Source organism: Haliotis rufescens, unplaced genomic scaffold (genome assembly GCF_023055435.1).
Source record: "Haliotis rufescens isolate VD_foot unplaced genomic scaffold, xgHalRufe1.0.p SCAF_7, whole genome shotgun sequence".
NCBI classification, from domain to species: domain Eukaryota; kingdom Metazoa; phylum Mollusca; class Gastropoda; order Lepetellida; family Haliotidae; genus Haliotis; species Haliotis rufescens.
The window spans coordinates 16,787,522-16,811,375 of NW_025964361.1; the positions used below are offsets into that span (position 1 = coordinate 16,787,522).

The 23,854-nt window shown below is 38.0% G+C and overlaps 1 protein-coding gene across 1 annotated transcript in view; it reads left to right on the top strand.

Moving 5' to 3' along the window:
- Positions 1 to 4,354: 4,354 nt before the first annotated feature.
- The window catches only part of LOC124151839, a 41,481-nt gene continuing 21,981 nt past the window's right edge, over positions 4,355 to 23,854 (top strand). Inside the window, exon 1 of the mRNA XM_046524494.2 lies at positions 4,355 to 4,609. Within this exon, the coding sequence (XP_046380450.1) occupies positions 4,509 to 4,609 (101 nt within the window). The 5' untranslated portion in view covers positions 4,355 to 4,508. The remainder of the gene's footprint in view (positions 4,610 to 23,854) is intronic.

A 23,854-nucleotide genomic window follows, 5' to 3' on the forward strand; every position in this document is an offset into this window, starting at 1 on the left:
TCTGGTGTCCCCCAGTGATATTGCTGGAATATTGCTAAAAGCAGCATAAAACCATAGTCACTTACTCGCTCAACCATAAATGGAATAACACCTTAAAAATCTACAGTTAATGGAATCTTAAGATTTCTTGTCGGTTGATGATAGTAAATAATATTTCACGCTTGTGGACAGAATCTTTATGTAATGGGTCAATATTTCTAATTTTAAGAGATTTTTGACTATATTATCACTCATATCACCTTGACCAGAAGTGGGATAATTAATGCCTTTAAAATCTACAATTAATGGAATCTTAAGATTCTGAATTATCCCATTCGGTACATCTGAATGTAATGGGTCAATATTTCTAGTTTTAAGAGATTTTTGACTATATTATGACTCATCTCAGCTTGACCAGAAGTGGGATAATGCCTTTAAAATCTACATTTAATGGAATCTTAAGATTTCTTCTTGGGTTGATGATAGTAAATAACATTTCAAACCTATGAACAAAGGTCTAAATGTAATTTGGTCAATATTTCTAATTTTAAGAGATTTTTGACTATATTATGACTCATATCACCTTGACCAGAAGTGGGATAATGCCTTTAAAATCTACATTTAATGGAATCTTAAGATTTCTTCTTGGCTGCAGATAGTAAATAACATTTCACACTTGTGAGCAGAATCTGAATGCAATGGGTCAATATTTCTAATTATAAGAGATTTTTGACTATATTATGACTCATATCAGCTTGACCAGAAGTGGGATAATGCCTTTAAAATCTACATTTAATGGAATCTTAAGATTTCTTCTTGGTTGATGATAGTAAATAATATTTCGCACTTGTAGACAGAATCTTTATGTAATGGGTCAATATTTCTAATTTTAAGAGATTTTTGACTATATTATGACTCATATCAGCTTGACCAGAAGTGGGATAATGCCTTTAAAATCTACAATTAATGGAATCTTAAGATTTCTTCTTGGTTGATGATAGTAAATAATATTTCACACTTGTGAGCAGAATCTTTATGTAATGGGTCAATAATACTAATTTTAAGAGATTTTTGACTATATTATCACTCATATCACCTTGACCTGAAGTGGGATAATGCCTTTAAAATCTACAATTAATGGAATCTTAAGATTTTTTCTCGGTTGATGATAGTAAATTATATTTCACACTTGTGGACAGAATCTGAATGTAATGGGTCAATATTTCTAGTTTTAAGAGATTTTTGACTATTTTATGACTCATATCACCTTGACCAGAAGTAGGATAATTCCTTTAAAATCTACAATTAATGGAATCTTAAGATTTCTTCTCAGTTGATGATAGTAAATAACATTTTAATCCTTTGAACAAAGGCCTAAATGTAATGGGTCAATATTTCTAATTTTAAGAGATTTTTGACTATATTATGACTCATATCAGCTTGACCAGAAATGGGATAACACCTATAAAATCTACAATTAATGGAATCTTAAGATTTATTCTTGGCTGCAGATAGTAAATAACATTTCACGCTTATGGACAGAATCTTAATGTAATGGGTCAATACTGCTATTTTTAAGAGACCTTTTACTATATTATCACTCATGTCCCTTTGACCAGAAATGGAATAGCCCTGTCACATGTACAATTAATGGAATACTTGTAGCTGATTTTTATTAATAATTGATTAGATATTTACCCTTGTATTACTGTAATCAAACCGTCCAGAAGCGGCATAACTCCTTTAAAATTTATTAACTGTTGAATATTAATAATTAATTTTAGCTTTTGAAAGTGATTAGGACCACAAACTTAGCAAATATTGAGAGAGGTCATGATTGGTACTTTTATAGCAGTATTATACCAGTAAGTGTGTTACACAAGGAGTGTCAGAATTCAGAAATTCTTGTATTTACCGAGTGAGGGTGAAGGTAATACATGGATTCTTACATGAGTTTTGTAAAACAGAATATGTACTGTGTACAGTTCTTTTATCCACGTGATGTCAATCGCCAAGCACAGGTACTATCTTATTCCGTGTATTTTACCTTCAGCTGTCAGGGGTGCGATTGGTTAGCGTATTGGTCAAAGCGTTCGCTCGTCGTGTCGAAGGCCCGGTTTGATTCCCATCATGTGTTCAATGAGTAAACCCTATTTCTGGTGGCCTGTGCCATGATACTCCAGGAATGCTGCTAAAAGCAGTGTAAATACATATTCACCCACTTACTCCCTCCTTCTGCAGACGTGTCTATCCACTAGACCACTCAGGCAGTTGATTTCGTGTAGAAGTGGTCCCCAGCAACACATGCTTAATTTTAATTGTCTTACTAGGTGACTTCATGGATCGGAGGTTCAACGTCCTCCGACGTGCTGGGTGTTTGCTTATAATATCAATCACTATTTTGCTCTCTGCCCATTTGGACCAACATTTTACTGCAAGAACCAGAAACAGCAAAGCTGACCATGCAGGTAATATTCCCTTGATCGGATGGGGAGTCCGGCTTAGAATCGTATAATGAGAGGCGACTAACGAGCCTCGGGTAGTCAGGTTCGTTATTTGGTTGATTGCGAGACATCGTACATGTCGGCGTGGGACGTTGTTCATACTTAAACCAATCGTTTATTTACATGTATTTATATCGGGGTACATGACACACAATTAACAAAGTCACTATACAAGCATGCCCACCCGGTCCATCGACTGTGGTGCCCGTGAAGATCCGGGGTAGAATAGGTCTTTTCAGCAATCCATGCTTGCCCTAAAAGGCGACTATGCTTCTCGTAAAGGCGACTAACGGGATCGGGTGGTCTGGCTCACTGACTTGGTTGATGCATGTCATCGTATCCCAATTGCATGGATCGATGCTCATGATGTCTATCACTGGATTGTCTGGTACAGACTCGATTATTTACAGACCGCCGTCATATAGCTGGAATATTGCTCAGTGCGGCGTTAAACAACCAACCAACCAACCATCGATTGTCGCCTCTCATGACAAGCGAAGCCGTGGGTATATTTTAAGCAATGCCCAACATAGACATACACAATGCACTGTCCATGGATCATCGTGATTTTAGGCTAAATATATAAATATATTATTTCGACTTGCTTCAATATATCTTTCCTTTATTTCAAATTGAAACTGTCTGGTTCCTAAAACACTATGGAGTAACTATATACTCCTTTCTGTTAGGTCTGGTTTACTGGTGCATGCATGAGCCATCATATCCGTCTTACCGCTTATATCTGTTAGTTATACATTTATATTTATACATTTATTATAAATTTGCACACCAAACTTCTGAGCTTGCATTACCTGCATCATGTATATACGATAGGGTTAAGTAAAGTTATAATATAATACATCCGATACAAACCCTCTATCGTTATCTATCGTTCTGAGTGATGTATAGTTTATACCCGATATACATACTCCCCCGCGTCTTTCATTTATAATGATGCATATAACATGTCTGATATACAACACCCCGCGTTTCATTTTGAGTAATGTATATTTTATGCCCGATGTACCTGTGTACTTCCCCGTAACTTTGTAAAAAGAATTATTAAACACTTTCATCTTGTGTAATTTTCGACTCAATCTTCTGGCAAACCATATACAATTAACCCATCGAACTAATTAAAAGAAGTGGACAGAGCTTGTCTAAATGCAGAGGCAAGTGAAATAATTGTTTTGAAATGATATAAATATGATTTCTCACATCTACTCATGTGTGAATTACAAGGACTCCCTTCAGTACAGTTACATTAAATAAATTAATGAGGATACATGTTTTGCATTTCTATTCCCATCGTGGGATTGGAGGAGACCGCAAGTTAAATTGGGCCACAAACAACAGAATACGGAAAACTGTTTACAGTTACAAACAAAACAAAAACTAAATGGAATGCATATTGTGTCGAGGCTCTTTTATTTAACGGCCACAATCCGAAATATTTCAGAAACCTCCCGAGTTACCGCTTTTACTTTTGTAATATGGCCGATTCCATTACATTCTATACACTATTGTGACCACAATGTGATGTAGAAACACATCCTTGATTTCAATTATTGATCTAATTATAACATAATTTGTTAAAAGAAATATCGTACAGACACAGTGACATTTGTGCATAAATGTGAATTGCCGCACAGAAAGGCGTGTGAATATTTGTCAAGTACAAACTAACAAAATAATAATAATAACTGAAGATGTTTCCAATTTATAGTGAAGAATTTAATGTGGGTTATTTATTTGGAATGGAACATGGAAATATACAAAAGACCATATTCAGGACGGTCCCCTCCCCAAAAAACAATATAAACTAAATCATATTCCGCATATATATCGCCATGCGTTTTAGAGCTAACCGAAAGAATTACCGCAGTAAATGGTGTTTTGCGAAATTGTGGACTGTTTATCCCAGTTCTGGTCGCTACAGACGCGCATGTGGAGCCGGGAATCAACTTACGCTCCTCGCCACACTTCAGCAAGCTCCATGACAGCGCGTGCTACGTTTGCGTCTCCATGGAAGCAGTTATGATGGCGGCTGTTCCGTGTTGCGCCAGTTGTGGTCAGATTTTTTCCGTAATGAAGCGATGCGTTCGGTGTCAAGCAGTTTTCTACTGGTACGTATGAATCACAAACATTTACACGCATAGAACACGAAAAGAAGGAGTATGGACTGGAATCAGTTTAAAATTAAAGAACTCTGAAATAGGAGCCAAGCTATCATCGCCAGCTCTGTACTACAGACTGTAGCCCACCTGTGCCGCTGTTCCCAGTGCGAATGCCGAAATCACTCTCTCTTTCGAGTTCCATGCGTCAAGCATAGTACCCCTGCCAGCGCCATGTGACGATTGGTCTCATCTTACATAGTCAAACATATTGCATATGTTTTTCATCTGTTTCATTTTCATTGTTACAAGTCTACACATTTAGATAAATGCCAAATATATATCATAGGATGGTTACTTTGATTGAGAAAATACCATAAAACGTGAAAAAATATTTCCATTTGCGTCGTTATCCTTTGTTTACATTGGTTGTACGGCTCCACATGCTGTCATCGAAGCCCTACGGAGAGCCAGCAATATGGTCACTTGATCTATAAAGACGTAGTCTGACGTATAATTGCGGGCTGTTTGATGTCATTGCGGTATAGGTAAATCTGGTGATACACACCCCATGTGGACTGTTTGCTTAGGCAAATCTAAGCATGATATTTCATCGCTTGATCGAATATGTAACTAGTTGTGGTATCTCATGGCTTCTGGTAAGTATATATGTTAACAATTTTATGATAGTTTCTGGAATGTTTTTGAAGTGGTATTACCCATTCAAAATTGGTAAGAAAAAAAACCATTCATTGGATGATGTCCCTTGACCCAACCTGGGTCGTATCGATACTGATTATGCATAATACAAAACAGAATGTGATGTAAACCACATATTCCACACATATCATGCCACAAAATAGTCATATCATGGTAATATAGAGTTGCCTGCCCTTGAGTCACCAGTGAAAAGTACTTTGTTTACCGAACTCGGTAAAGTCAGCATCAATCAATCCTAACTGGTGCGACTCTCTGCGGCATCCACAGCTATAGTTAAGATATTGTTCATTGTTAATTGTTCTTGTAAATAAAATTTTGATTAGTCTCCTGTGATTCCGGCTCTTTGCTGACTAATTCCCCCAAGAAAACCAGCACGCCATTTGGAAAGTTTGTTCATCCGAACAGAACCATAATAATTTGGCGGAGAATCATCGATTTTGAAACCACGGAGCCCAGGAACTAACTACAACCAGCTACAAGAACCCAGTAGAGGACATGTTCAACCGTGATCATCTAATGGAATAACGAGCAAGCTGCATCAACCTCTGACCTCAACACTGTATTGAAGACAACCAACTCCTCCAAAGACACCAACCAAGGAAGAAAAAGTCTTCAAATATTGTAAGTACTTCATTTCATGGTTGATTACTTGTCTTTCTTTATTTTTAGTACGGTACATACTAATAGGTGTCATGGCAAATATGGAGTCTGGAATGAAAAGTAACTTTGAAAGTGAAATTCCAACAGTGTCTTTAGTTACACCCCTTGCCAAAAGTGTAATTCAGGCAAAATTTAGTACAAAAACAACACATTGTTTAGTAGATACAGGGGCATCCATTTGTTGCCTTTCGTCTACTTTTCTGAGCAAACGTTACTCTTGGAAACTCACCTTTTCCACAGGTTTATAGGTGCTGGCGGCGAATTGCATAAAGTGTTAGGTTCAGTTATGTTAGATTTTGTCATTGAGGATCAGGAATTTTCACAAAGATTCTATGTTCTTCCTACACACCCAAAAGCAGTGATACTAGGTGAAAACTTCCTTGATGACAATGATGCAGTCTTAGATTATAGCTGTCATTCCTTGAAACTTGACAACAGCACCTCAGATAGGCAATATATCAATTTCATAGCCAATTCGGTGCAAGAGATTTGTTGATTAGCAAAACCAATAGATCAGATTTACATCCCCCCTCAGAGTGAAATTCATTTCAAGGTAAGGCTGCCAGAGGCCAAAGAGGAATCCCTCATTTTCATTCAACCCATTGCTTCCCTCACTGCTCATTCTGAAGTAGCAGGTTGTAGAACTCTTTCTAAAGCAAAAAAAGCAAAACTGCTACATTTAGGCTTATGAATCCTTCCCAAGAAGAAAAGCTTCTAGAGAAGGGTACAGTTGTAGAATTAGTTACATTGACAAAGACTGTTTTTGAAATTGACTCTGACCAACCATTCATAAGTACCGTTAACACTGATAATGAGAAGAGAGACAATGACACCAGGGACCTGTTAACTCTTTCAACACCAGTCAACCAGAAGTGTTTACTGCTGGGACACCGAGTTCCCAGAGACTCTTGTGTGATAGATGAAGCCAACATTTATCAAAGAAAATATCTGCTTTAAAATATATTTGCTACTACATGTTATACACCATTTGAAAGGTCTGATCCTATGGTTTATAAATATTAAAGTTACGTTTTTCACATTATTTAAAATAATGCATTTACAACTTAATTAAGTTCTTTGTAAATAAAAAATGTAAGCTAACACGTTGTTAACATCCAGATTAAGGACCAAGGAAGCGAAAACTTGACGTTTTTCGGCAAATATAAGATTTCATAAAATCCACTTACCTAATTCTGTTTTATTTTCATTGTTTACGTAATTGGTAAATCATTTTAAAAAGAATTATAAATAGTTTCTGTCATCACCCATTTCCCGATAACAGCGGCTGTCCGCTCAGTAACATGAAGAAATACCGCCGTTTTCGAGGCTTTGTATGAATAACACGTTCATTGAAGAATGGCATATGACACATCGCTAGAAAGCTTTTTCCTTCATCTACACGCTCGTAACATCGCCTGGTTTTTTTCCGTAGTTATAACAAGCAATTTCATTGGATTAAAATTGGTTTCTAGTGACGCTTTCTTGCCGAAATCTGCTACAAGTTTCGTGATTGGTCAAATCTGAGCACATGACCTAATGCAGCCAATCAAATTACAGCTGTGATACCAAGCTCGTGTTTGATAAATTTCAGAAGTTGGCGAAAGATTTTTGTTAAATCGTGTTATTTTGAACGTTTTAAGCAGGAAATCACGATATATATTAAAAATATAAAACTTCGTGAATGTATCGTGCTAGGTTACGAGCTGTGACAAAGACTTTTCATGTATATATTTTTGCATTAAACATCGTGTCTGAGCCGAAAATTTTTAAGGCGACGAAAGCCGAGATGTCATTTGACTTACATTACACGCGATCGCACGAAAGATGGAAATAATAACTTAGATGTAAGTTTGATTACTTTTAGATATATTTTTGTTGATTTTAAAGAATTGTTTAGAACATCTTTATTTTGCTCTTTGACATGTTCGATGTGGACCCGTTGTCGAAATTTGTGTCCGAGAATTTTATTTTCAATAACATCTCGGGAAATAGTAAATAATTTTTTAATTTATCGATAAAAAATGATAAATTGAAATGGAATACGTATTTTAGACATTGTGAAGTGTGATAGATTTAATAAATGAATGATATCACAGGTAGGTCCATAAAAATATATATTATTTTGACGTGACTACGGCTTGGCCAGTTAACCGGCCAACGGTGTCTGGGGACTCGATGCCTCTTGGCCGGATAACCGGCCTACGGTGTTGAAAGAGTTAAAATTGCACTGGATTTGATTTAGGATTTGATTTGACCAATACACAACTGACTCCAGACTAACGACACAGACTACTTAGACAAAATAGAGACATGTTCTCAACGAGTCTTGCTGATTTACGAAAGACTGACATGCACCAATACATTATTGACACTGGCAACACCCACCCGTCAAGTGTAGACCATTTCGCCAATCTCCACATCTCCAAAAAGTCACTGAAGAACTTATAGATGATTTTCTGAAGTATGATTTGATCGAGGAGTCCAGTTCTATGTATTCAGCTCCCATTATCCTAGTCAAGAAACGTGATGGCTCATATAGATTTGTTTGTGACTACAGAAAGTTGAATTCTCTCACTTTACCAATGTCATGGCCTCTTCCTGTTTTTGATGATGTTGTTGATCACATCGCCAGTGCACAAACTAAGATCTTCTCAACTTTAGACCTTGCTAATGGCTTCTTCCAAGTGCCACTAGATGAAGATTCAAAGCACAAAACTGCTTTTGTCACCCATCAAGGCCATTATCAGTTCAAACGATTGCCCCAAGTTTTGACAAATTATCCGCTTTGTTTTCAGCAGCTCATGAGCAAAGTACTAAGAAAGATGCTTTTTAAGGTTGCACTGATTTACATTGATGATTTGATAATCTACAGCAAAAACTTTGAAGAGCATCTCCAGCATTTGGAGCAAGTATTTTATTATCTCAAACAGGCAAAATTAACACTAAAGCCATCCAAATACAACTTTGCAACAGACAAAGTTTCTTTTCAGGGTCATGTTTTATCATATGGAGGTGTTCAAGTTGATGACAAAAAGATTCAAGCAGTTAGAAGCTTTCCAGTGCCCAAATCACAAAAACAGATTCGCTCCTTCTTAGGCCTCACAAACAATGCTTAATAAAGAAGCATTCAGAGGCAGAAGTAGGAAAGACACCAAAGTTCCAATGGATACTTGAGTGTATTCAGGCATTCAACACACTCTAATATGCTATGAGTAATACATCTGTTCTGGCTTATCCAAATTTTGACAAAGAATTTCTTCTCGCAACTGATGCCAGTGATATGAGCATAGATTTTGTTTTGAGTCAAAAAGATGAGAAAAAAATGAACATCCAATAGCTTTTGGCGGTAGAGCTCTTCATGGCAGTGAAAAGAACTGGAGCATTACAGAAAAGGAAGGCTTAGCTCCAGTTGAAATCTATCAAGGATGCCACATATAGGTTAGAGCGATGGTCTTTGGAACTTTCTACCTACACTTTTGACATAATTCACCGCAGCGGCAAAGCCAATGGGAATGCCGATGCTCTCTCATATAGGGAATATGAGGAAAATATTAACTGTAATGATCAGACAGAACAAGATGCTGAGAAAACAGTATTCTCAGTAACCTCATCTCAGCAAGGCAAATTAACTAGCAATACCACAATCTTGCCAATACCTCAAAGGTCACACAGACAACTCAGACTGAGGATATTTGCACACCTTTTGTCAATCGCGTAGAATCAGATACACAGACAACTTTGGTCAGTCAGTTTTGAATATGAAGAGGATTATCAGTCAGTACCAGTTAATGTTGTTGCAGCATTACATGCTGCAAATACTGATTTTACACAAGACAAAATGGTTGAGGTAAGTATAAAAGAACATACAATCTTACGTCATCAGGATTTGTCCAGATTTCATCCAAATCTTTGAGTACAAAGAGGAGGATGTCCTTCCATAAGACGAAAAGGACCGTCAAAAGATTCTTATCGAAGCCATTACTTTTGAAATTGATGAAGGCATCCCATACCGATTCCTTCCACAAAGATGGAAAGGCCATGCGGACAAGTTCATTAAACCAAGAAGCCAAAGAAGTAACAGATGTTCTCGTCAGAGAAATATTTTGTCGGTATGACGCTCCAAGGACCTTAATTTCAGACAGAGGTCGAAAATTTGCCCAATACCAGCCCATACCACCGTCAAACAAACAGCTGTGTAGAAAGGCTCAATTCATATATCAATCAGTCACTAAGAGCCTATTGTAACAAGTCTCAAAATGATTGGCCCCGTTTTATTCCTGGCATCACATGGCCCCAATTGTATCGACACAAAAGTCCCCATACATTATGCTTTTTGGCTGAGAAATGAGAACTCCACAAGATGTAGCATAAATTCTAAAAGAAAATTTAGGCCACAATAACAAAAGTTATCTTTCAAATTTGCTTGAGCTGGAAATCACTAGAACAATTGCAGCTGAAAACACTGCACAGGCTAAGGAGGTGTATTCTGAACACTATAATCGTAAGGCAAAAGAACCAGAATATGCCCCATGTCAAAGAGTTTGCCTTTATTGTCAAAAAGTTGAAAAAGGCCTTTCCAACAAATTAACCAAAAAGTGGTATGGTAGCTATTATATCATCTATACAGGTCCAAATTATACCTACAAACTATGCCGAAGTTCTGACAATAAAATACACAAACCACTGGTCCATGCCAACCGTCTGAAGCCATATTTTGATCATGCTGATCGTCCACAGTATCCTCCCGAACCATACCTCAATGACACCATTAACATAGATTCAGGAGTCATGGATGACAATGAGGAACCACTCAATGATTCACAGCCTGACAGCAACAATTCACAGTCAACAAGCTCAACGACAGAAAGGCAACAAGAATTCACAACAAAAGACTCTGACAAAGAAGAAAAACCCTGTTCCAAATACAACAGAAAAACCTGCAAGTCCCAGTACAACAATTACGAAGGAAAATCATGCCACACCAGGTTCTAGTGCTCCAACCAAGGTAAATGAAAAGGTAAACAAAGGGAAAAGAGGAGTGAATAGTAAGCATCACCAGCAAAAATCCAGAAAACAACTTGACAACAGCCAGGTACAACCTCCAAATCCAAGTCCAACATCAGGTAATCAAACCAAGGATATCCCTCAGGTCTTCAATCCAGAGGACATCCACTCAATTGTAAGTTCCAAGAGAGCAAATGGCAAAATCCACTACAGAGTAAAATGGAATGATCCAGAAAGGGGAAACACATGGGAGTATGGCAGCAGCATCCCAGACTCCATTCGGAGAGAATTTCACCTCAAAAGAAGTATGTCAGGAAAACGACGAAAACATCCACTGAAGAATCATAAGTTTTTCGACCAAAAGGAATCAGCACAAGACAATGCATCAGGCAATGGTCTGTCAGGGAATACAATGTCAGGGAATGTCGAGCAAGAAAACACCAAACCATGCATAGAATTAGATGTCAAACCATATCCATTTATTCCAAAACACCTACGAGAAGTACAAAGTAATGGAATAAAGAGAGTCATGGGCATTGAAATTATTCAAGGAGACTGCTACGTTAAGACCTCACATACCCACAACAAAAATAACCATGATTACCATACACACTGTTTTGAAAGTGTTCCTCCCCACCTCATACAGCGCTACCTTGATGACAGCTGGAAGGATCTCTCCCAGTGGTTCTATGAGCCTGAAGATTATTATCCATATCATCCGTCTCAACTACAAATCTATAAATCCAAAAGGGTTATTTTTCCACATAAAGACTATGGAGACATCAACACCTTTTACTCCATGCTACAAACATGTCCCATAGACCCAGTATCCCATACCAGGATCAATCTCTATATACCTCTGTAAACGTCAAATGAACATATTCTTACACAAAATCTCCTGAATAAACGGTGCAAATCACTAAACAGCTATTAGCTGTATCTTGTTATGTTTATTTGTGTCCAGTCTTTTTACTTTGGGTTATCTAATCTCACCAGCTGAGAACAAATAGCATCAGCCTGATCATCTGAGTTGTTTGTATCACAACAAATTTTTAACATTGACCTGATCAACCAATCTCAAAAGCGAAGTGAAATGAACCGAACCGAACCAAAGCGAACTATACCGCAAATCGAAATGAACCGAACAGAACAAAAGCAAAACATAGCGTGATCAAACCAAACCGAAGCCACTCGTACTGTGAATCATAACGAACCGCACCAAACGAACCGAAGCGAGACATACCGAATTGAAAACAACCGAGTCGAATTGAAATGAACCAGACTGTACGGAAACAAACCAAAAAGTAACGAAAGCCACTAACAAATAATTCTATAAAGGATATACATGTGTTCCAACACTATACTTTTTGTATACCTTATTAGTGTAATAATCAGTGCATATCCACATGCACAGATACATATATATGTATACATGATGTATCTAATAATTGAATAACAAATTGGAGCTTATTATCATGATTATGATCCAGGATATACACAGTGTAATTTGCCGCCCATACATTCTTTCCTGGTAATGACACCATTTTGTAATAATTATGTACTGATTTTTACATCATAATTACCATATTTGTTTTCTTTTCTAAATATTACATACACACTGAGGAAGTATGAATTTAAATATTACATACACACTGAGGAAGTATGAATTTATATATATTATTTGAACATGCTAACTCTCTTTTCTTTATGTTTCATGTAAAACCTCTATAACGAATAATGGACACAGCCAACTATCCTGGAACCTCTAGCCAGAAGGTGGAACTATCTAAAGGCCTCCTATATCACCCATAAACCACCAGTACAGAGTTCCAAGACAAGCCAGCTCCACATCCAGATTCCCTGGTGACAGCCGAACTTTAAAGTATGTTTTTGTATACCAAAGTGACTATAATATTTGTTATTTACTATACTACCAGTTTAATATAATACATTGTCCATCTAAACAATATTTATTTTATTTTACACGTTTGGGGGTCCAAACTTTTTCAGACGGAGGGGAAGTTATCATGATATAACATTTATACTAAGTTTTCATATAATAATAAGATCCACAGCAAGTGTTTTTATGAGTTATCATGGTGTAACATTTATACAACATTTCATATAATTATGGTTTAGCAAGTAATACATATCAGGTAAAATGCATATACAAAATATCAGTAGTTTCAGTTATAGCTTTTTAGATAGATGCTAGTGTAAGGTAACGAGAACACATCTCCTAGACATACTATTCAATAGGACAAAAGTTATGTCAACATAGTTTGATAGATTTAAAGCTTTTAGATAAATACTAGCCTAAGGTATCAAGATCCCATCCCCCAGACATAATATCCAATAAGACAAAAGATATGTCTACATAGTCTTATAGATTGCCTTGAACTATTTTATTTAAGTAAATCTGTCATCACCTATATTAGAATAACATTCAGCAATTACTTCTATTTAGACTCATTAAGGATTAGCCCCCATACAAAATCGTCTGTAGTGATACCATAATCTCTTTCCAAGCACCCAGTAAATATGTCAACAGGATAAGTACCAGTCCAACAGGATTAACAGGGTTAAGTATTCGCCTCTGTCTAGCCATTCATTAACCATAGGGTACACCCCCTAGTGTATCAACCAATCATATTCCTTTTTATTGTTCTAATTTTTGTTAAATACATACAGAAGCAAAATCCACGCCATCAGAGCCTTAAAACGACATAAAAAAAACCCTAACATTGACAACTCAACCAACCCCGCCCAAAAAGCAAATAATCTCGCCAACCACTTTTCGGCCGTTAGCAGTAACACCAACTTCAGTAAAAAATTCCAAGATAAACTTAAAACAGAAAACAAACCCACAAAAGAACCAAACAATAACAATCTAGAAATAAATCAACCTTACACAATGGAGGAGCTCCTCTACGTAATCCAAAACAGGAAAAAGGGCACAGCCCCAGGATTAGACCTAACTTCTTACCAAATAATTAAAAAACTCCCCCTAAAACTACTCCAGGCACTACTCAAACTATACAATCTCATCTACCTAAACGGACAGGTTCCTACTCCCTAGTCATACCAATCCCTAAACCTAATAAACCAGCTAATCAAGCTAACTCATATAGGCCAATATCCCTAACTTCAAACTTATGTAAAGTAATGGAATCAATGGCTAAAAATAGATTACAACATTACTTAACCCAAAATAACATCATAAACCCAGATCAAAGCGGTTTCACTCCTGGCCGCTCAACCCTAGATAACCTCGCCCGACTAGAACAAGATATTAAGACAGGACAACTAAATAAACAATATACCACAGGCATCTTCTTAGACTTCTCTAAAGCTTTCGACATGGTATGGCACGATGGGCTAATACAAAAACTTAAAAAAATAGGACTCAAAGGTCAGATAATAAACTACATCCAGGACTTCCTAAACAATCGTAAAATAACCGTGGGTATAGACCAAACTCTATCGGACCAATGTCCCCTAGAAAATGGTACTCCACAGGGCAGTATCCTCAGCCCCACCCTCTTCAATATAATGATAAACGATCTATTCGAGGGCCTATCCCCTAAAGTAAACACATCAAAATTCGCGGATGATGGAGCCATCTGGATCCGCACTAAAAGCATGAACATGGTCCAAAATCTACTCCAAAAATCTCTTAATAAAATACAACAATGGGCTGACAAATGGGGCTTCTCCCTTAACTCAGAAAAAACAACAGGAATAGTATTCAAACATAAAAACATGAAACCCGCCTCCCCAATCCTCCAGCTAAACAATCAAACAATCAAATTTCAAAAACAAACCAAATTCTTAGGACTTATTTTCGATGAACATCTCACCTGGGATGCTCACATCCAAAACCTAACAACTAAATGCAGTAAAGACCTAAACACCCTAAGATGCCTAACTGGCTCTAACTGGGGAGCATCCAAAGATACCCTCCTCTCTCTCTACATATCACTAATTAGATCAAAACTAGACTACGGCTGCGCCATATACAACACCCTAAACAACTCTCTATCTAAAAAACTTGACTCAATACAATATCAGGCTCTCAAACTAATTACACGCACCCAACATGGCACCTCCTACACCTCACTTCAGGCCTTAACAGGAGAAATGCCACTAAGTCTACGCAGGGAACAGCTAAGCTTAAATTTCTGGGCCGCATCCCAATCAAACCCTCTCATCCAAAACTTAATAAACCAAAACATCAGCCCCAAAAACCAAGCTCTAGCTCGCAAACACCCCTTACTTACCCCAATATCCCAAAGAATAACAAACTACCTAAATGAACACCAAATTAAAAATCTTAAACAAAACTGCAAACAATCAAATATCTTCACCCCTAAACTTAAAATACCCAAAATAGACACAACACTAGCTAGCCAAATAAATAAACAAACCGACCCAAACATAGCTAAAACTACCACACTAGCATACATACACGAAAATTGGCCAAATTGGTGTCACATTTACACGGACGGACCTCAGATCCGACCTCCAAACACACAGGTTTCGGAGTCCATACCACACAACCAACTAAAACCACACGATCCTTCCGACTCCCAAACAACCAATCAATATTCACGGCAGAACTAATGGGCATGGCCTCAGCCCTCCATAATCAAGAATCCAAAAAACACAAAAATATCCTAATACTTACCGACTCCCTAAGTGGACTGCAAGCCCTCCAAAACAAAAATACCAAAAACCGACCTAAATTAATAAATCAAATACTTAAAAGCTCCAACGACCTAACTAAGGCAGGCAAACAAATAACCTTCTTGTGGATACCCGCCCACGTAGGAATATACGGTAACGAAAACGCCGATAAAGCAGCTAAACTATCCCTCAAAATCCCAGAAATAAGCTTAAACTTACCCATCTCAAAATCAGAAATTAAAAGTGTAAACAAGCAAAAACTCACAAAAAAATGGCATAACCTATATCTAAACTCAAATAGCCAAATCAAAAAAGTGCTCAGCAAACCACTAACCAAACCCAAAATTCTCCATCCATCGAAAAAAATCGACAGAGTAATCACTAAACTCCAAACAGGACACACCAACCTAAATAACCACCTAAAAAAATTAAAAAAACACACTACAGATAACTGCCCACACTGCAAACAACCAGAAACCCCAGAACACGCACTCATCCACTGCACACACTACCTAACACATCGAACCGCATTACAAACCACCCTCAATCTAAACAAGGCTCTAACTCAATACTAAACCCACAAAATAAACTAGAAAACTTCAAGGCCTTAGGCGTATTCTTAATAAAAACGGAACTAATAAAACGCATCTAAAAACACAATAACCTACCAAATCAAAATCACATAAACAAACAAACATCCACCATACCCAGCTCCCTTAGTTCTGCTCCCCAATCCCATCGGCATCTATTCCAAATCTCAAAATTCCCAAATTCTATATAAGCAACTCCTAAAACCCCCCTCTTGGGTTGCACAGACCACCTTTGCCCCTTTCAGAAACACATTAAATGGCCTGGCCGGGCCCGTGTGCGAAATACGCATCAGTCGGAAAGCGCACGTTAAATCTCCAAAGTAAGTAAGTAAGTAAGCAGAAGGGGCTTGGCGCTGATACCAAGCAGATCTCTCTCCCACAGCCCAGAGGGTTGTACCGACTCTCTGCGGCATCCACAGCTATAGTTAAGATATTGTTCATTGTTAATTGTTCTTGTAAATAAAATTGTGATTAGTCTCCTGTGACTCCGGCTCTTTGCTGACTAATTCCCCCAAGAAAACCAGCACACCATTTGGAAAGTTTTGTTCATCCGAACAAAACCATAAAAGTTGCATGATTAGAAAACACATTCCAACTGTCACTTTCATGATCTGGTTAGCGATACTTTGATTGGTCGGATGAAAGGTCGTTCTGACGTGACCCGTAATGGGATGTCCTCAGATCTTTGTTCAGCGATAGCGAGAACTAAGATCTGATTTTAATGAGATTGCGTCATGCTGCAAGTGACAGACGTATGATGTCTCCATATCATTGTTGGTCACAAAACAGAACACATGTGCTGTCCTCAATTTGTGCTGTTTGTTTCAACTCTTCCATCTAAAATCCCATATCCTTACCCCTGTGACGGGTGGTGTCTGGCTTGGTGTAATTTATATGCAATGATATGAATTATTACCACGAGGACAGTTTTGTCATAGTTTTTCACGTTTTTCCGTTCTGTTCTGCCATTTTGAATTGCTAATGTGTCATGGTCCTTCGCAAAATTCATTTTGTATTGCAAGGCAAGCTAGGTATTATTGCTTGTAAATACCTAAGCACCTTATCCTTGGTTATAGTGTTATACTATTCTTATGCTACACTAATATTCCATGATTATGAACTTTAACTTGTTTAGTTCTCCGTAACTGGTGGCCTTACAGTAACTTTTGCGTAATTGTTTAATATTTAGTGCTAGTTATTCACACTTTAAGCCGTTGCATGGTTATTATAGTGTTATACATTAATTTACTATAATGTAAATTTGCTTTGTGGGGAATAAAATCTGTTTGGCTTATTCTTCAGTAAGGACAAGCAATTAATTTACTGTTTCAATTTAATTTGAATTGCTTTTTATGCTTGCGAGGTACCCAGGATCCTCATCCTTGGTGTTTAAACTGCACTCTGCTTTGCACTTTGACACATAAGTGTACTTTTTGTGCTCCACTTTCTCCCGTAAGTTTCTCCAGGTATAAGCAGGTATGAACAAAGTCTCAGAGGCGCTCAAGCGTCTATGATGTTTACCTCCTCAGTAATCAGTACCCAACCTTCAACCTCTGGGTGGATGCTACCTACGTTCTCGGGGAACAATGATATCCTACCATTGCCTATTACGTCCCAAGAGCAGAGCGCAATGACATTGTCTAGAGCAGCGTCCTCACCTTAGCACAGCCTATGACTTTGGTTATGTCTACAACAGCTCCGGCATACACACCTCAGGGTGCATCTACTCCTTCATCCACCCTGACAATACCATGGCACTTCACAATTGCTCTACCCGTGCCATTATGAAAGGCTGCTTCTGGCTTTCGGTTCACCAGCCAGTGCCTGCAAAGATGTAGCCCTAGAAGAAGTGGAAGGTTTCCACAGCTTTGGCCCTTTGTTGGTTCACCACAAGACACCACTGATGGCACCAAAGACTAGAAGGTTACATGCTACACGCACTGGCTTGGTACATCAGTTGTAGACCTTAAATGCCATTTAATTTCTAGTACTGCAATGATACCTGGACATCATACCTGGAGTAATGCAAGATAAGTTAAAAATCTAGTAAAGTCCTAGATATTTTTTCTATTTGTATACTTTTCCTGCATTACTTAGTCTACAGTGGCCCACCCGACGCAGAGCTGCCTTCCCACAATCACTTCCAACGTCAGTTGGATCTGTGTGATGGGATTAGCCACACAACCAGTTGGAACAACTTCTTCAACAAGTCCTCACACAGCTCTTCTTTCTGTCAAGAACAAGCAGTAGATGCATTAAGGAGTTATGCAGGAAAAGTATACAAATATAAAAAAGAATCTAGGATTTTACTTGTATTACAACAGTCACATGCCCATATTTCTAGTCCAGACGTCCCTCATTGGACTTAAATTAATCTGAACTGGCTGTTTTTGCTAGAATGTTTCTCCTGTAAAATTGTTAACAGTACTCCTTGTGACTGAAATACTTCAAATCACAGGTAGGTAAATCAGTAGTTACCCAATATTTCAATAGCAGCTGGACATAAGGATATTGTCATCACAGGTTGTATTGCTGTGAGTATGCTATGTTTCCGAACAGGTCGTTCTGTTTCGTTCCTGTGTGTGAAAACACTTCGCACACACTACTTTACTTCGCAGATACATATCTAAAAGCATGAAAAAAGCATGCACGTGCACCACGTGTTGACCACCCTGTGTCGTTGTAAGTCAGATTGGCTTTAGAGTAAGGATAGGCAACATCATTCGACACACTGGTCAATTAGTGATCGTGGTCATAATAGAGATTTAGGAATTCAGAAACTACAATAGTACAATAGTAATTGTTGTTTGTAATTGTTGCTTGAAACTAAAATAAAACTATCGTAAATGAATCAGTGTTCTTTGCCTGCCTATTGCACTTGTACTATTTCTGCTGACCAAAATGGTAGCAGAGCGTGGTTAATTCGTTGTTACTCATGGTTACTGCCTGCTGGTGGATCATGGTGTAATTGGTGCAAGTCAGATTAGTTTGGATGCAGGAATTGTTCCAGTGTGAGACAGGTAAGTTAGTTGTCAGAAAAAACTACCAAATAGTTCATACTACTAAACAGGAATAGTGTAAAGAAGAAAATGGTTCAACCTCAAAAAGCAACCTCAGACACTGAGCTGATGTTAAAATCTGAAACTATAATGTCTGACTTTGCTAAAAGTAATGAGTCAAAGCCAGATATGTTAAAGTTCAAAAAAGAAAAAGCCAGTGCAAAGACTGCAGTTATGAAGGCAAAAAATAAACTCTACAATATGACAGAAGGTAAGGATGTTCCAACTCGAAGGTCTGTTCGTGATCAGATGGATCAGTTGTGCATTGTCTAAGAACAAGCAATGGAAGTAATGCTGCTGTTGTCTGAAGAATACTCCAAAAACAATGATGTAGCAAATTCTAAAAAGTTTACCATTGAAATAACTAGACCTTTCAATGGTGTCTGTGATAAGTCAATAAAATCTGAACATAAAAAGACTCCTCGTACATTCCTTGGGCATGACAGTAACCAGAAATCTGGTGGGCACAATGCTGGAGTAAAGAGTTTGTGCATAGCATGCAAAGAGCCACATGATGTATGGAATTGTAGAAAGTTCACAGCTTTAAAAGTGCAGGACAGGTGGAACAAAGCAAAGGAGTTAAATCTTTGCTTTCGTTGCTTAAGAAACAACCATCGTGGTAAACACTGTTGGCGAACAAGATTATGTGGCATGAATGGATGCAGAAGCAACCATAACAGGCTGCTACATGTGGATAGGGACAGGGTTGATACAACTGCTGATGTTGAAAAAGCTTCAGTTCCATTAAACAAAATAGAACATACAGACAATAGTTCAAAAGAACAAGCTGAACAATCACATGCAATTAACATGGCATCGTACGTTGCTTCAAAACCTTCATCCATTGGGCTCAGGACAGTGCCAGTAATCCTCAAACATGGGAATTGCAGAGTTACAGTTAATGCTTTGCTAGATGACGCCAGCACAAGGTCCTATATTAATGCAGACGTTGCTGCAGAGCTAGGACTTCAAGGTAAAACTAAACAAGTCACTGTGAATGTGTTGAATGATGAGAAAGCCACATTTGAAACTATGCCAGTAGAATTTGGACTGGAAAGTAAAGATGGTTAGGTTGATGTTAATATTTCTGCTTTTACAACAACTAAGGTAACAGGTGATTTGCAGGTTGTTGACTGGCAGAGTATGGCAAACTATGACACATCTGCAAGATATAGACTTTCCTGAAATTGCATCCCCTCCTATTGTCGATGTCCTGATAGGCATGGGTAATTCAGAATTTCGCTATTCCTACTTAGATGTACGTGGGAATCCAGTTTAACCTCTTGCACGGTTAACGCCTCTTGGCTGGACTTGTATAGGGAACATTGCAGGGACAGGCTCTGATATTCAGACTCACTTTTCCAGTATGTTCTTCTCTCATTCCAATGCTGATGATCAAGATTTGAATATGTTGTTGCATAGGTTTGGGGAAGTTGAGAAATTCCAGTCTAAAGAGACTGAAAACATAAGCCCTGAAGACAAGAATGTATACAACAGGGTGAAAGGTGCCTTGACATATGAGGATCGTCACTATCAAATAGGCATACCATGGAAGAAAGAGGTACATGCCTTACCATCAGATAACTATCAGATGGCTCTAAGTCGTCTTGAGAGTACAGTGAAGAAATTAGCAAAGGATGAGACTATAGCTGTTGCATATGATACTGTTATTTCACAGTATCACTCAAAAGGATATATCAGGAAAGTACCTCCTGAAGAAAAGACAAATATAGGAAAGCGGTATTTGCTTCATTTTCTGGTTGTACGTTTGGATCATCTCACAACAAAAGTGAGAATTGTATTTGATGCATCAGCCAAATGAATGAAGTTATCCATCAAGGTCCAAACCTGCAGAGGGAACTTTTTGATGTCTTGTTACGATTTAGACGCAACCCAGTTGCACTGATGAGTGATATTGCCGAGAGGTACCTACAGGTCAAAATCTCTCCCGATGATTGGCCCTATCACAGGTTCTTATGGAGGTCCATGAAACCAGATGAGCAACCCACAGAGTATGAGTTTAGTCGAGTAGTATTTGGGGTGAATGCATCTCCTTTTTTAGCACAGTTTGTGAGTCAGGAAAATGCCTAGAAGCATCAGGGTGATCTCCCATTAGCAGCAGAAGCTGTGCAAAAAGCAACATACTGTAAAACAGGAAATTAATGGGAGCAGAATATTAATGCGAAAAATGCGAGTGACGGAAGGTCGTATTAATTTTATGCGCATTAATTTTGTACCATCAAAAAAAGGAAACAATCATCAAACAAAATAAATCACTTCAGTATTATTTACTAGTATTACATCAAAAACAATGATATCAGATCAATAAAAGTTGATAGCAGCCACTGACAACAATCAGTCACAAAGGTAATAGATAAATAAATTACTAGACAAAATAACAAAGTCACCTACACAAAGTGAAGTTGAGTAGTGGTCAGTTCACATCCTGTCAAGCAGCCCAGATTGGCGCCAGCCACAAATTATCCCATCAGTGTCCTTTACAAGCTTGTCAAGAGCAGACACGAGCCAACGCGCATGAATGGGTTTCATGACACTAATCCGTTTTCTACTTCTTTTCATCAAAGGGCCGAACGTATATACTAGTACCAACAGACTGTCAACTAAAACAACATTAACACAATGATAGCTGCAAGGAAACCATTCTCACACTTGGCCATCAAACATACGGGCAATTAGCTTAAATAATATTACAATAAGGAAGGAATCTCACACTGAAAAAACATGGACAGGGGATTTAATGTGCACAGTTATTTTATTTATCTCTGTCTACTCACAGTTCCTGCTCAAAACGTCATTTGAAACAAATGAAGCGTTTTCAGGTAAGGCTTTTATTTACGTAGGTTACATTATTTAAAATAACAGGGTATGGGCACTCGCATTTTTAAAATGCGCATTTATGTCTTAAATCAAGAGCTCGCATTATTTTCATGTCGCATTAAATTCCTGTTTTACAGTATATGGATGATAGCGTGGACTCTGTGGAGGATCACAATACAGCTATTGAGTTGTATAGACAGTTTGTAGATCTTTGGAGTAGAGCTTGAATGCGCCCTAGAAAGTGGCTTTCAGATTCCCACCAAGTACTCAATCAAATACCTGTTGAAGACAGATTGTCAGAAGTTCAGTTAAACAGTTGTTACCTACCTTCAGCAAAGACGCTCGGTCTCATGTGGATAGCTGAAAGAGATGTCTTTACTTTCACTTCCAACATACCTGAAATGAACCCCATGATATCTAAAAGAATCTTTCTTCATCAAATAGCAAAGCTATTTGATTCTTTAGGATTTCTTGCACCCTTTACTGTAAGGGCAAAGATCATTTTGCAAGAAATGTGGACATAGATTGGGATGAGAAACTAGACAATAATCTGAAAAAGAAAGCATGTCAGTGGTTCATGGAACTGGAAGATCTTACACATATCCATGTACCAAGATGTTTGCGCTGTGGTCACGAGGTCAAAGAAACTAGACTTCACAGCTTTGTAGATGCATCTGAGGATGCATATGGTGCTGTAGTGTATGCTGTGAATACTTACCAGAATGATGAAATCTCCAGTGTCATAATTGCTGCAAATGGACGAGTAGCACCATTGAAAGCCATTAGCATTCCACGCATGGAATTAATGGCAGCTGTGACTGGACTCAGATTATCTGTTGCAATAACAAAGGCATTGGAAGTGTCAATAGACATCGTTACATTTTGGACAGACAGTTCAAATGCGTTGTCATGGATAAAGAACCATAACTATACATTCAAACCCCTTGTTGCAAACAGTCAGTGAAATTCAAGAGCTAACGAATCCATGTCAATGGCGGTATGTACCAACTGCTTAAAATCCAGCAGATATGTTGACTAGAGGAATAGCTGCATCAAAGTTGATTGATAATCAAAGTTGGTGGTCAGGACCCCCTTTCTTGACTAGAGACGAAAGTGAATGGCCCCGAGAATTATCAGAAATAGAAAGTAAAAAAAACATGTAAGCTAGAAATTAAAACTCTGAAAGAAAACAAGATCAATGGTAGTAAACAAATCATCGTGTGATAAATGGAGACTCAAAGCTACAAGATACTCAGATTGGAAAAGACTGACAAGAATCCAAACTTGGGTATACAGATTCTTGAACAACTGTGTTGCACGAAATCCTCAAAGGATCTCTGGGGAACTAACAGCAGAAGAATTTGAAACTGCACAATTCAAAATCATAGCACAAATTCAGAGAGAAGAATTTCTAGCTGAATACTCCTGCCTTGATGAGTTAAAATCATTGCCAACCAACAGCAAACTGTTAGGATTACAACCGAAGATGGATGAATGTGGAGTAATGAGATCTGATGGACAATTGGCTAATGCTGAGTATCTATCTCCAGAGTCAAGGTTTCCAATCATCTTGACATCAGCAAAGTTTTGGATCATCTCTGGTAGAGAGGATATTCGAGAATGGGAGCGGGAATGTTCACAATGTCGTAAACAGAAGGCAAAAGTGGCGCTCCAGATCATGGCTCATCTCCCAGAAATGA